This window comes from Canis lupus, chromosome 2 (assembly GCF_011100685.1).
Source record: "Canis lupus familiaris isolate Mischka breed German Shepherd chromosome 2, alternate assembly UU_Cfam_GSD_1.0, whole genome shotgun sequence".
NCBI lineage: Eukaryota > Metazoa > Chordata > Mammalia > Carnivora > Canidae > Canis > Canis lupus.
In genome coordinates, this window is record NC_049223.1 from 78,798,525 (window position 1) to 78,809,119 (window position 10,595).

The window sequence follows — 10,595 nt, forward strand, 5'->3', positions numbered from 1 at the left end:
CGCCGACGTCATGCTGCGCGCCGTGGGTCGCGCGGTGGCGGGCGGTGCGCTGCGCTGCGCCCCTGGTGTCCCGGCGCCCGAGCTTCGCGCCGCCGCCGCTGCCGCCATGTCCCGTCCGCTGTCGCCGCCGCGGGCCGCCTCGGGGACCCCGGCGCGGCCCGCCACCGTGCTGGGCACCATGGAGATGGGGCGCCGCATGGACGCCGCCGCCAGCGCCGCGGCCGTGCGCGCCTTCCTGGAGCGCGGCCACACGGAGCTGGACACGGCCTTCATGTACAGCGACGGCCAGTCGGAGAGCATCCTGGGCGGCCTGGGCCTCGGGCTGCGCGGCGGCCACTGCACAGGTGACCCCCCCCCGTCCTCAGGCCCGTGCACCGGTCGCCCCGGACACCGCTTTGTCCCCCCCTTCCCCTGGGGGTGCAGCTCCGGAGCCGGGTCCAGTCCTGCGCTTCCTCCCCGCCTCGCCTTCTCGGGGCCCCTCCCGAAGGCGGTGGTCTCCAGGCCCGGCGCTGCCCCCTCCAGCCCTGCCAGGTGCCCCAACCCGCCCCTCTCGGCGTTGCCCTCCTCCCCCCCACCCCGTGGCTCCCTGAGCAGCCCCCTCTTCTCATCCTGGTCTTTCATCAGCCCCTAGACTTTGCTCCCTGCAGTTGGCAGTGCCCCGCCCCCCACCCCCCCACCCCGGAGACAGCTGCATCTAGGCCACAGAGCAGGCGGGGAGAGAGCTGGGATGGAACATCCGGAGTGAGGAGGTTTGTTCTGGGGCTGCAGGTGGCTCCGGCCCACCCCCCAGGGACCTTACAGTCTAATGGAAAAGGTTGAAGCCCAGAAGAGGAAGCACTTTGGGGGGGATCAAGGGGTCCAGGAGAAGCACTAGGGAAGGTTCGGAGAACACCAGAACTGGGCCTTAAAGGGTCAGTTGAAGTTTGCTGCGGGGGACCCCTGGGTGGCTCAGCTCTTGAGCATCTGCCTTCAGCTCAGGTTCTGATCCTGGGGACCTGGGATCGAGGCCCACATCGGGCTCCCTGCGTGGAGCCTGCTTCTCCCTCTGCCTGTGTCTCTGCCTCTCTCTCTCTCTCTGTGTCTCTCATGAATGAATAAAATCTTAAAAAAAAAAAAAATAGTTTGCTGGGAAGAGAATGGGAGAAAGGGGCATTGAAGGCTGAGGGCACAGCTGTGCAGACCAGGCTTGGAAATGCAGCGTCTGGTATGTGGAGGGACAACCTGTAGACAGGTGCGACTTGGGTGGTGGATGGATGTGCGCCGCAGGGACTCTGTCCCTCATTAGCCTGACGCCATTGGAAGTGCCGAGGAGGATGCCTGGCACATGGTAGTGAGTAGGAAAATGTTGGGATTTGGAGCCGACAGCCGGGAAAGAATTTTTGAGACTTCTTTGGTGCAAAATAAGGTGGTTTTTAGCAAAGCACAGAGTGGCGGTAGGATCCGTGGGCAGAAAGAGCAGCACTGGGGTTGTGATGGGTGACTAGTTCTATTCTTTCAAGTTGACAAGGGTTTAGGATCAGCACAAACCTCCAAGGTATTTTGGACACTGGATTTCCAGGACCTTGAGGGGGCTAGCTCTTGTTAGGAAAAAGTCTGCTTAAAGGTCTCTCTCCTCCTCCTGCTCCTCCCTCCTAAAATAAATAAATCTGGGATCCCTGGGTGGCTCAGCGGTTTAGCGCCTGCCTTCGGCCCAGGTCGTGATCCTGGAGACCCGGGATCGAGTCCCACATCGGGCACCCTGCAGGGAGCCTGCTTCTCCCTCTGCCTGTGTCTCTGCCTCTCTCTGTGTGTCTCTCATGGATAAATAAATAAAATCTCTTTTAAAAATTAGTAAAAATGTTAAAAAATATAAATAAAATTTTTTAAAGGAAAAGTTTTACTCTTTAGTAAAAACTCAATCATGAGGCCCTTCAGATGTATGTTAGTGGTCCATAGGCTTGTTGGATGATTGCTAACATGTATCTTGTGGGGAGGGGGGTAGAGATCAAGGAAGTTTCCAAAGGAATTTTTATTTTTATTTTTTATTTTATTTTTTTAAAGATTTTTATTTCATTTACTCATGAGAGATACAGAGTGAGAGAGAGAGAGAGAGAGAGAGGCAGAGACACAGGCAGAGGGAGAAGCAGGCTCCATGCAAAGAGCCCAGAGCCCGGCATCACGCCCTGAGCTGAAGGCAGAAGCTCAATTCCTTAGCCCCCAGGCGTCCCTCTTGTTTCTTCTTGACTGGATAAAGTGGTTAAGAATATGACCCCAACTCTGACTCTCCCTTCAACATGTGGACTCTAATTCCCTTCTTCCCCTTGACTGTGAGATCCATGCAGGGAACCCGACGTGGGACTCGATCCTGGGTCTCCAGGATCAGGCCCTGGGCTGCAGGCGGCGCTAAACCGCTGCGCTACTGGGGCTGCCCAGGAATTTTTTTTTTTTAATTTTTTTATTTATTTATGATAGTCACAGAGAGAGAGAGAGAGGCAGAGACATAGGCAGAGGGAGAAGCAGGCTCCATGCACAGGGAGCCCAACGTGGGATTTGATCCTGGGTCTCCAGAATCGCGCCCTGGGCCAAAGGCAGGCGCCAAACCGCTGCACCACCCAGGGATCCTGGAATTTTTATTTTTATACATTAAAGTAGACCTACGGGATCCTGGGGGCAAGGGGCAGACCAAGATTGCCTCTTGCCCTTAGCAAAATATTAACATTGAGGCTGCTGAGTCCCTAGAGAAATGTCCCTCTGCCTGTCTCAAGGACTTGTCAGGGGCACCTGGGGGGCTCAGTGGTTGAGTGTCTGCCTTCTGCTCAGGTCGTGATCCCAGGGTCCTGGGATCGAGTCCCGCATCAGGCTCCCTGCAAAAAGCCTGCTTCTCTCTTTGTGTGTCTCATGAATAAATAAAATCTTAAAAAAAAAAAAAAAAAAAAAGAAGGACCTGTCAGTAGGCTGTAGGCAGTAAGGAAATTTAATTTTTTCTTTCTTTTGCCTTTGTTTCTCACATCAGTAGGGCCCAGTAAACTTTCACTCATATTTTTACAAACATCCTCTGCTGCTCTTCTGTCCTTCCCAGCTCTTGTGCGGGAGCCCCTCTGGGTCCTCCTTCAGTTCATAGCTTGGTGGGGCTGGAGGAAGCTGTATCTCAGACCCACGAGTTCTGGTTAACCCTGCTGCCTCCCCCTTAACAACGAAGATTTAGTTTCTGAATTGGTTTTTCTCTTCCCAGCCTTTCCCTGCGTCCTGAGCCTGGGCACTCGCTGAGCCAAAGTCCACAGGTTGGACTTAAGGCAAAGTTCACACCAGGAGTACAGAGGATTTGAGAATTGTGGGGGGAAATGGAGAAAATATGGGCAAGAAGCTGTGGGCCTGGTTCTCTCCTACATCCCAAGTGGCCATGTGCCTCCTCTCTGACCTGCAGAGTTGCCTTTGCCAAGTGTGAGAAGTGTAGAATCCAGACACCTGGCGCGCTCTAGCCCTTCTGGGCTGCTTGCGTGGCAGTACACTATCCCATCCTCATGGGGATCGTGTGTCAGCTGTGGATGCACAGACGTGCACTGCCCTGAGTGCAGGGGCAGGGCATCTGCAACCGGCTTCTGCTCCTTTTGCCTTGTACCTCTCAGATTGATCTCTGCCAGCGGCACCTGTTCAGGCAGCTGCATCTCTGCAGAGTTCTCGAGGCAGCCTCTCGCCTCCCTGTGTCCAGGCCTGCCCCCTTGAATTCCCTCCCGACTTCAGACACAGTGAGCATAGCTTTGATTGACAGTATTTGAAAAAAAGCATCTGCGATTAGGTCTGTCACCCTTCTCTACTTGTCCCCTGTCCCATCGCTCTCTGCCTGGAGTTGATGCTCTTATAACTCCGAATTGCAGGGATGGGCCTCCACGGACTGTGTGTTTGCCTTTGTGACTCTGCCCATGTTCCCAGGGTCCAGAATGTGCTTCCCATCCTTCCATGTCGGCCTGGACTCATTCTTAAGAGACTCAGCTCCTGGGTCATGACTACAGAAAGCCTACCCTGGAATTCCCAGGACAGCCACACTCCTCTACTCTGGGCTCCTTTAGAGCCGGGGAGGCTTTTCTCTATTGTACTTACCTTAGTGTAATATCACCTTTAGGCTATGAGCTCCTTGAGGGCAGAGAATAAGTGTGCTTCTAGGCAAGGCCTGGTGTGGTCAGCAGTTTGGTGACTAATACTAGCGATTATAACAGCAGTGAGCATTGATGACATAAATGTCATTATACAATGCTCATGATTTCCCTATGAGGGCAGTACCATTGTTATACCCCCATTTTACAGATTAAAGAATTGAGGCTCAGAAAACTGAAGTAATTTAGGGGGTCATATAATAAGCCTCTTAACCATTTCTTGCTCCCCTCAAAGTGAAAATTGCCACCAAGGCCAATCCCTGGGAAGGGAAGTCCCTGAAGCCTGATAGTCTCCGGACTCAGCTGGACACATCCCTGAAACGATTGCAGTGCTCCAGGGTGGACCTCTTCTACCTACATGCCCCTGACCACGACACCCCCGTGGAAGAGACGCTGCGGGCCTGCCACCAGCTGTACCAGGAGGTGAGGCCAGCCCCCGAGCTCCAGGAGGTGGTCTGCTGCTCCTCTCCTCGGCCTGTCATCACCCAGGAGAGGGGAGGCACCAGGGTAGTCCCAGAGCAGAGCTGGGGACAGACCCCAGCCCCACGGGGCCCACCCCTGTATCCCCTTTCTTTTTTTTTTTTTTTTTTTTTTTTTTTTTTTTTTTATTTATGATAGGCACACAGTGAGAGAGAGAGAGGCAGAGACACAGGCAGAGGGAGAAGCAGGCTCCATGCACCGGGAGCCCGATATGGGACTCGATCCCGGGTCTCCAGGATCGCGCCCTGGGCCAAAGGCAGGCGCCAAACCGCTGCGCCACCCAGGGATCCCCCTGTATCCCCTTTCTAATGTCCTGGGCCACGGTGGGTTCTGATGGGGACCTCTCCCGCGCAGGACAAGTTCGTGGAGCTGGGCCTCTCCAACTATGCCGCCTGGGAGGTGGCTGAGATCTGCACCCTCTGCAGGAGCAACGGCTGGGTCCTGCCCACCGTGTACCAGGTGAGGGCCGGGGCCTCAGGCGCCCGTCTGTGGGGCTGCTGCTGATCCCCGGGTTCTCTTGGCCCCTCCGACGGCCTCCTGTGCCCTCTCCATCCCCGCCACTCCCCTGCTGACTGCCTGGAGGTGCTCCCAGGTGCCGTGGGGCTGTCGTGCAAGCCCTTTAGCTTGTCCAGGAGGCACCTGCTCCCTCTGGCCCTGGCTGCCCTGCCGCCTGCGTGTGTTCCTTGGGCCCTTCCTTCCTGCTCTCTCACTGAGTGCGTTAGCCTGGGCCACTCTTCCCCTTCTCCCTGGTAGAGAAGTAAGTGCTCAGGCCTCACTGAGGTGGCTCGTCTCCTGGAAGCCTTTCCCGATGCCCCAGCAGAGCCTCCAGTATCTAGACATCACCTTTATGCATTTAGGGAGTATTTGTGAGCATCTGCTGTAATCCCAGAACCCACCTCCATAGTGACCACCTGTCTTCTTTTTGTGTATCCTTTTAATTGAAGTATAATTGATACATCGTGTTATTTTAGTCTCTGGTTTACAACATAACAGTCTATGTTATGCTGTGCTCACCACCAGCGTGGTAGCTACAGGGTCAACATGCAGAGCCAGTCCAATACCATTGACTTATTCCTTCTGTTGTACCTTTCATCCCTGTGACTTTCTGGTTCCCTAACTAGAAGCCGGTGCCCCCCATTTTTGCCTATCCCCGAACCCATCTCTTCCAACAACTGGCAGTTTGTTCTCTGTGTATATGGGTCTGTTTCTGCTTTTTTGCATTTGCGTTTTGTTTTTTAGATTACACATATAAGTGAGATCACACAGTATTTTCTTTGGCTTATTTCATTTAGCATCATACTCTGTAGGTCATCCCATATTGTCACAAAAGGCAAGACTTTATCCTTTTTTACATGGCTGAGCAGTACTCCTTTATCCATTCAACTAACGACGGCGACTTCTTTCTTTGTGTTTAGTCTGATGCTAACACCTGTGGGATGCAGAGGCAGAAACCTGGCTGGACTTGCTCGTGTGTGGCAAGGCAGTGTCCAGCCACAGCTGGCAACAATAGCTGTTTGTGGAATGATGTAGCCGCCCAGCTTTCCTGCCTGGGCCCATCCCCCACCACCACTAGGAATTTGGGAAATCATTGCTGAAGTCCTGGGCAGCTTTTGACTGATAATTTTAAAAGAAGGCTGGGAATGGGGTCCAGAGTGGGCCCTGGGTGGCGCAGTGGGTTAAAGCGCCCAACTCTTGGTTATGGCTCAGGTTTGATCTTGGGGTTGTGAGGTTGAGCCCCACATCAGGCTCTGCGCTGAGTGTGGGATCTGCTTTAGTTTTTCTCTCCCTCTTCCTCTGCCCCCCCTAACCCACGTAAGCTCACACACATGTGTGCGCGTTCTCTTTCTCAAATAGATAATAAAGAAGAAAAGAAGGTGGCTAGGGTTCCTTCCCTTGACACAAGCAACCTCTCCTGGCTCTTCTACCTGCAGGGCATGTACAACGCCACCACCCGGCAGGTGGAGACGGAGCTCTTTCCCTGCCTCAGGCACTTCGGATTGAGGTTCTACGCCTACAACCCTTTGGCGGGTATGGGCGGCTGCAGGGGTGGGAGGCAGGCTCCCCCTGGGGTGGGAGGCCATTCCTGGTCCCGTCTCTGCCTATTCCTGACACGGTGGAGGCAGGGAGGGATTTGAGAGGCTGGGCTGAGTCCTCCATCCCTCCTGGGCCCCCCGACCATCCCCTGCCCAGTCCAGAACAGCCTCTGGGAGCAGCGTGGGCCTGCTGATCTGATGGCGGTCTTCCCGCAGGGGGCCTGCTGACAGGCAAGTACAAGTATGAGGACAAGGATGGGAAACAACCCGTGGGCCGCTTCTTTGGGAATAACTGGGCTGAGACCTACAGGAATCGGTGAGCTGGGGATGGGCTGCGTCAGGGTGAGTGGGGTGCAAGGTGAAGTGGAGAAATTCTAGGCTGCTTTCCTGGGGGGTTCCAGGTCTTCCCTGCTGTCTGGACCTATGTCTCTTGATTCCTGCAGAAATTACCAAATTCTGGCATTTCTTGTTTTCTCGGGACCTCTGTGAGCAAATGGAGATCCGTAGATCTTACACCGGGTCTTCCAAGTCATAGCTCTTCCCTGAGAAGTGCTTATCACTTGCCTGAAGGAAAGAGTGAATCCCAGATTGATGATCAGGACCCCAGGCCTCAATCCTGCCCCTGGTACTAGTTACCTTTGCTTCACTAGGTAAAGTAAGGGCAGATATTATGAGTTTTTAAGAACTCATGAAAAGGTTAAAGATGTTTTTGAGGACTCTGGTAAGACCCCTTCAACTGCCTTATGTGCCCAGTGGTTCTGCTGCCCAATAAAGTAGACGTGCTGCTGGAAGATCACTGGTCCCTCTTCTCTGCAGAGTTGGGTGGGCATAGCTGCTGTGCTTGGCTTTGTGGCTGTAACCTCAGTGTGACCTCATGTTATTGACCCTTGTGCCATCCTCCCCACTTGCCCAGCTTCTGGAAGGAGCACCACTTCGAGGCCATTGCCCTGGTGGAGAAGGCCCTGCAGGCTGCATATGGCAGCAGCGCCCCCAGCATGACCTCGGCTGCCCTCCGGTGGCTGTACCACCACTCCCAGCTCCAGGTAACCCAGCCTACCTGGAGGGGGCACTACTACCCCTTTTAGGAGAGCTAGAATTACCTTTATGTGATTTCTAAGTAGTACATTCCCCTCCCCCCCACCCAAAGACTTTACTTGGGGAACACCCGGCTGGTTCAGTCAGTGGAGCATGTGACTCTTGATCTCAGGGTCATGAATTCATGCCCATGTTGGTCATGGGGCTTGAAAATAAATACAAGAAATTTATTTTTAAGTCATCTGCACACCCAGTGTTAGGACTCAAACTCACAACCCTGAGACCAAGAGTTGTGTTCTGCACTGACTGAGCCAACCAGGCTGTGTGAGTGCCAGGCCCAGGACGAGGGCTACGCGTCCATGTACTTAGTACTCAGGCCCTATGCAGTGTCATTCCCCCACTTCTACAGATGAGGGAGTGGGTTCACACAGCTGTGCAGGGGGTAGACAGTTTCTCAGAACTCAATAGCCTCACTCTTTGGTGGGAGTTGGGGGTTGCCCTCTCCTTGGCATCCTCTGTTTTCCTAACTAAAACCTTTCCCTGCATCAGCCATTCGGTTGCATGGTGTTTGAAGTACACAATGTAGTTTCTCAATAAACGGGCGCCAAGAGTGCCTGCCATGGTGTCTCGTTCCCATAACCATGTTGAAGATCGAGAAGCTGGAGTCACAGGGAGGTGGTGTAACCAAGCAGCCGTATGTGGCTGCTGGTCTCAGAACTGGGCTCTGAGCCTAAGTCTGTCTGAGGATGAGCAGCGTTACAGCAGAGGGAGAGAAGACAGGGCTTGTGGTCACATAGTTAAGGTCCTTGAAGGCATCTCAGGTTCCTTGTGGAACTATATTCAGTGTAAATAAACACCAGAGCTCAAGGCTTGGCGAGGGCGGGGCGGGGCAGGGAGGAAGTGTGGCCGAGGTCGCCACGGTGCGCAAGTGTGGTCCCATCTGGCTATCTCCCCTTGCAGGGTGCCCGTGGGGACGCAGTCATCCTGGGCATGTCCAGCGTGGAGCAGCTGGCCCAGAACTTGGCGGCGACTGAGGAAGGGCCCCTGGCACCGGCCGTGGTGCAGGCCTTCGATCAAGCCTGGCACCTGGTTGCCCACGAATGTCCCAACTACTTCCGCTAGGGCCAGGCCCGCCTCCAGCTGCCAGAGGTTTCTCTCTTTCAGGTCACCTCTTCTGTTCTCATCCCAACCAGGCTGCCTTAAGCTGATTTAGTGGACTTTTTTGATTGTCTGGATCAATGCATTATTTTTCTAGATTCCTATCTGGCTCCCAGTTGCCTTCACAATGTGGAAAGGTTGGGGCTGTTGTCCACTTGGGAAGTTCCTGTCTGAATAAAGCAGACACCTGACCTGACTGTAATCTAGGCCCTGAGTAAACCCCACGAACCTGTGTCCTTTACTGTCTGCAGCCTGTTTTCATCCTGCTTCAGGGAGGCAGGACCGTAAACTGGAGTCTCCAGAGGGCAGAGGTGCAGCACACACTGCCCTCAGGAGGGTGCCTCCTGATCCCTGTCCAGAAACCAGCCTGAACTCTCAATGGCAGGACTGAGGTCTCCTCACTCTGCTGGTCATAGGAGAAGAAAAGGAGGCCATACACCCAAAAGTAAATATTCTAATTCAGAATCACTTCATGAAATAGAAATAGAATTCTTGGGGCAAAACCTACTGTTAGCATCCCCACCAAGAAGCAGAAAGATGCCCCTGGGGACCCCTAAGATGTTGGGTGACATTTTTAACAGCCTCTCAATTTCACCAGTGGCTTTTCTCTTGTCCTGGTGAAAGCCTCCTGTCGCCTTGTCATCTCTAAGACTCTCAGCCTTGCCCAGGGTCTCCTGCTGTTGAAAGTGGAAATGTGACATGGGCAGCCGGGGTCCCCATTTCCCTTGGCAAACCCCTACTCCAAGCAGGGGACACCTGAGGCTAAAGAAGAAAAACCTCAGGTCTGATGGTGGCTATTTGACCATTCCCAGTGCAGAAAATCAGTCTAGCCCTGGGCAGGGAGTTGGGAATTAGCCAAGTAACAGAGGTCAGCAGTTGGAGCTTCCAGATCTTGAAGTGAGACAGAGGGCTCAATTTGGAAATGTCAGACCAAACCACCAACCAGAAAGTTTTTGTTCTAAGAAATGTCCTATTTGCCATCTAGAAGGAGATACCTTGCAAACAAAATTTTATTCTCTTAAGAAGCGGTCACCCTCCCTTGTCTTCACAATAAAATGGATTCTTCCCCTGAGTGGGATGGTATATCAGTTACCATTGCACAACTAGCCATCCTAAAATCGAATTGACTAAAATGGCAAAAATCCTCCAAGTTGCAATTAATCTGAAGATTCAATGCAATCTCTACCGAAAGTCCAACTGGTTTTTTGTTTGTTTGTTTGTTTTAACAGAAATTCGTAAGTCCTAAAATTCGTGTGGAAATTCAAGGGACACAGAATAACTAAAATAATCTTGAATAAAAAGACTGAGTTCTCTGATTCTTTATTTCAAAACTTACCATAAAGCTATAATAATAAGACGTGTGGTGCTGGCATAAGGGTAGACATATAGATCAATGAAATAGAATCGAGAGTCCAGAAATAAATCTTTACATATATTTTCAGTTGGTTTTAGAGAAGCATGTCAAGACAATTCAATAGGAAAATAGTAGTTGTCAACAACTGATGCTGGGACAACTGGATATCCACATGCAAAAGAATGAAGTTGATCCCTCTCCTCACACCATAACACACACCAAATGAACTCTAGGATCGTAGACCTAAATGTAAAAGCTAAAACTATAGCAGATCCCTGGGTGACTCAGCGGTTGACCACCTGCCTTTGGCCCAGGGTATGATCCTGGAGTCCTGGGATCGAGTCCCACATCAGGCTCCCTGCATGGAGCCTGCTTCTCCCTCTGCCTATGTCTCTGCCTCTCTCT

At 52.8% G+C, this 10,595-nt stretch overlaps 1 protein-coding gene across 2 annotated transcripts; it reads left to right on the forward strand.

The window, feature by feature from the left end:
- The first annotated feature begins 10 nt into the window (after positions 1-10).
- Positions 11-10,139, forward strand: AKR7A2 (aldo-keto reductase family 7 member A2). Of its 2 annotated transcripts, XM_038531795.1 has the most exons (7): positions 11-344; positions 4,366-4,553; positions 4,965-5,069; positions 6,542-6,638; positions 6,860-6,959; positions 7,557-7,686; positions 8,639-10,139. In XM_038531795.1, exons 1-7 carry the CDS (start codon positions 11-13, stop codon positions 8,798-8,800), a joined length of 1,116 nt encoding a protein of 371 aa, XP_038387723.1. In that variant the 3' UTR covers positions 8,801-10,139. The 2 variants fall into 2 exon arrangements, with proteins under 2 accessions (XP_038387723.1, XP_038387724.1); XM_038531796.1 differs by lacking the exon at positions 4,965-5,069 and having other exon boundaries at positions 78-344.
- The last annotated feature ends 456 nt before the right edge of the window (positions 10,140-10,595 follow it).

Coding starts and splice junctions, on each gene's coding strand:
- AKR7A2 (XM_038531795.1), top strand. CDS start 11: ATGCTGCGCGCCGTGGGTCGCGCGGTGGCGGGCGGTGCGCTGCGCTGC. Junction 6,639..6,859: donor CGCCTACAACCCTTTGGCGG/GTATGGGCGGCT, acceptor GTCTTCCCGCAG/GGGGCCTGCTGACAGGCAAG. Junction 7,687..8,638: donor ACCACCACTCCCAGCTCCAG/GTAACCCAGCCT, acceptor CTCCCCTTGCAG/GGTGCCCGTGGGGACGCAGT.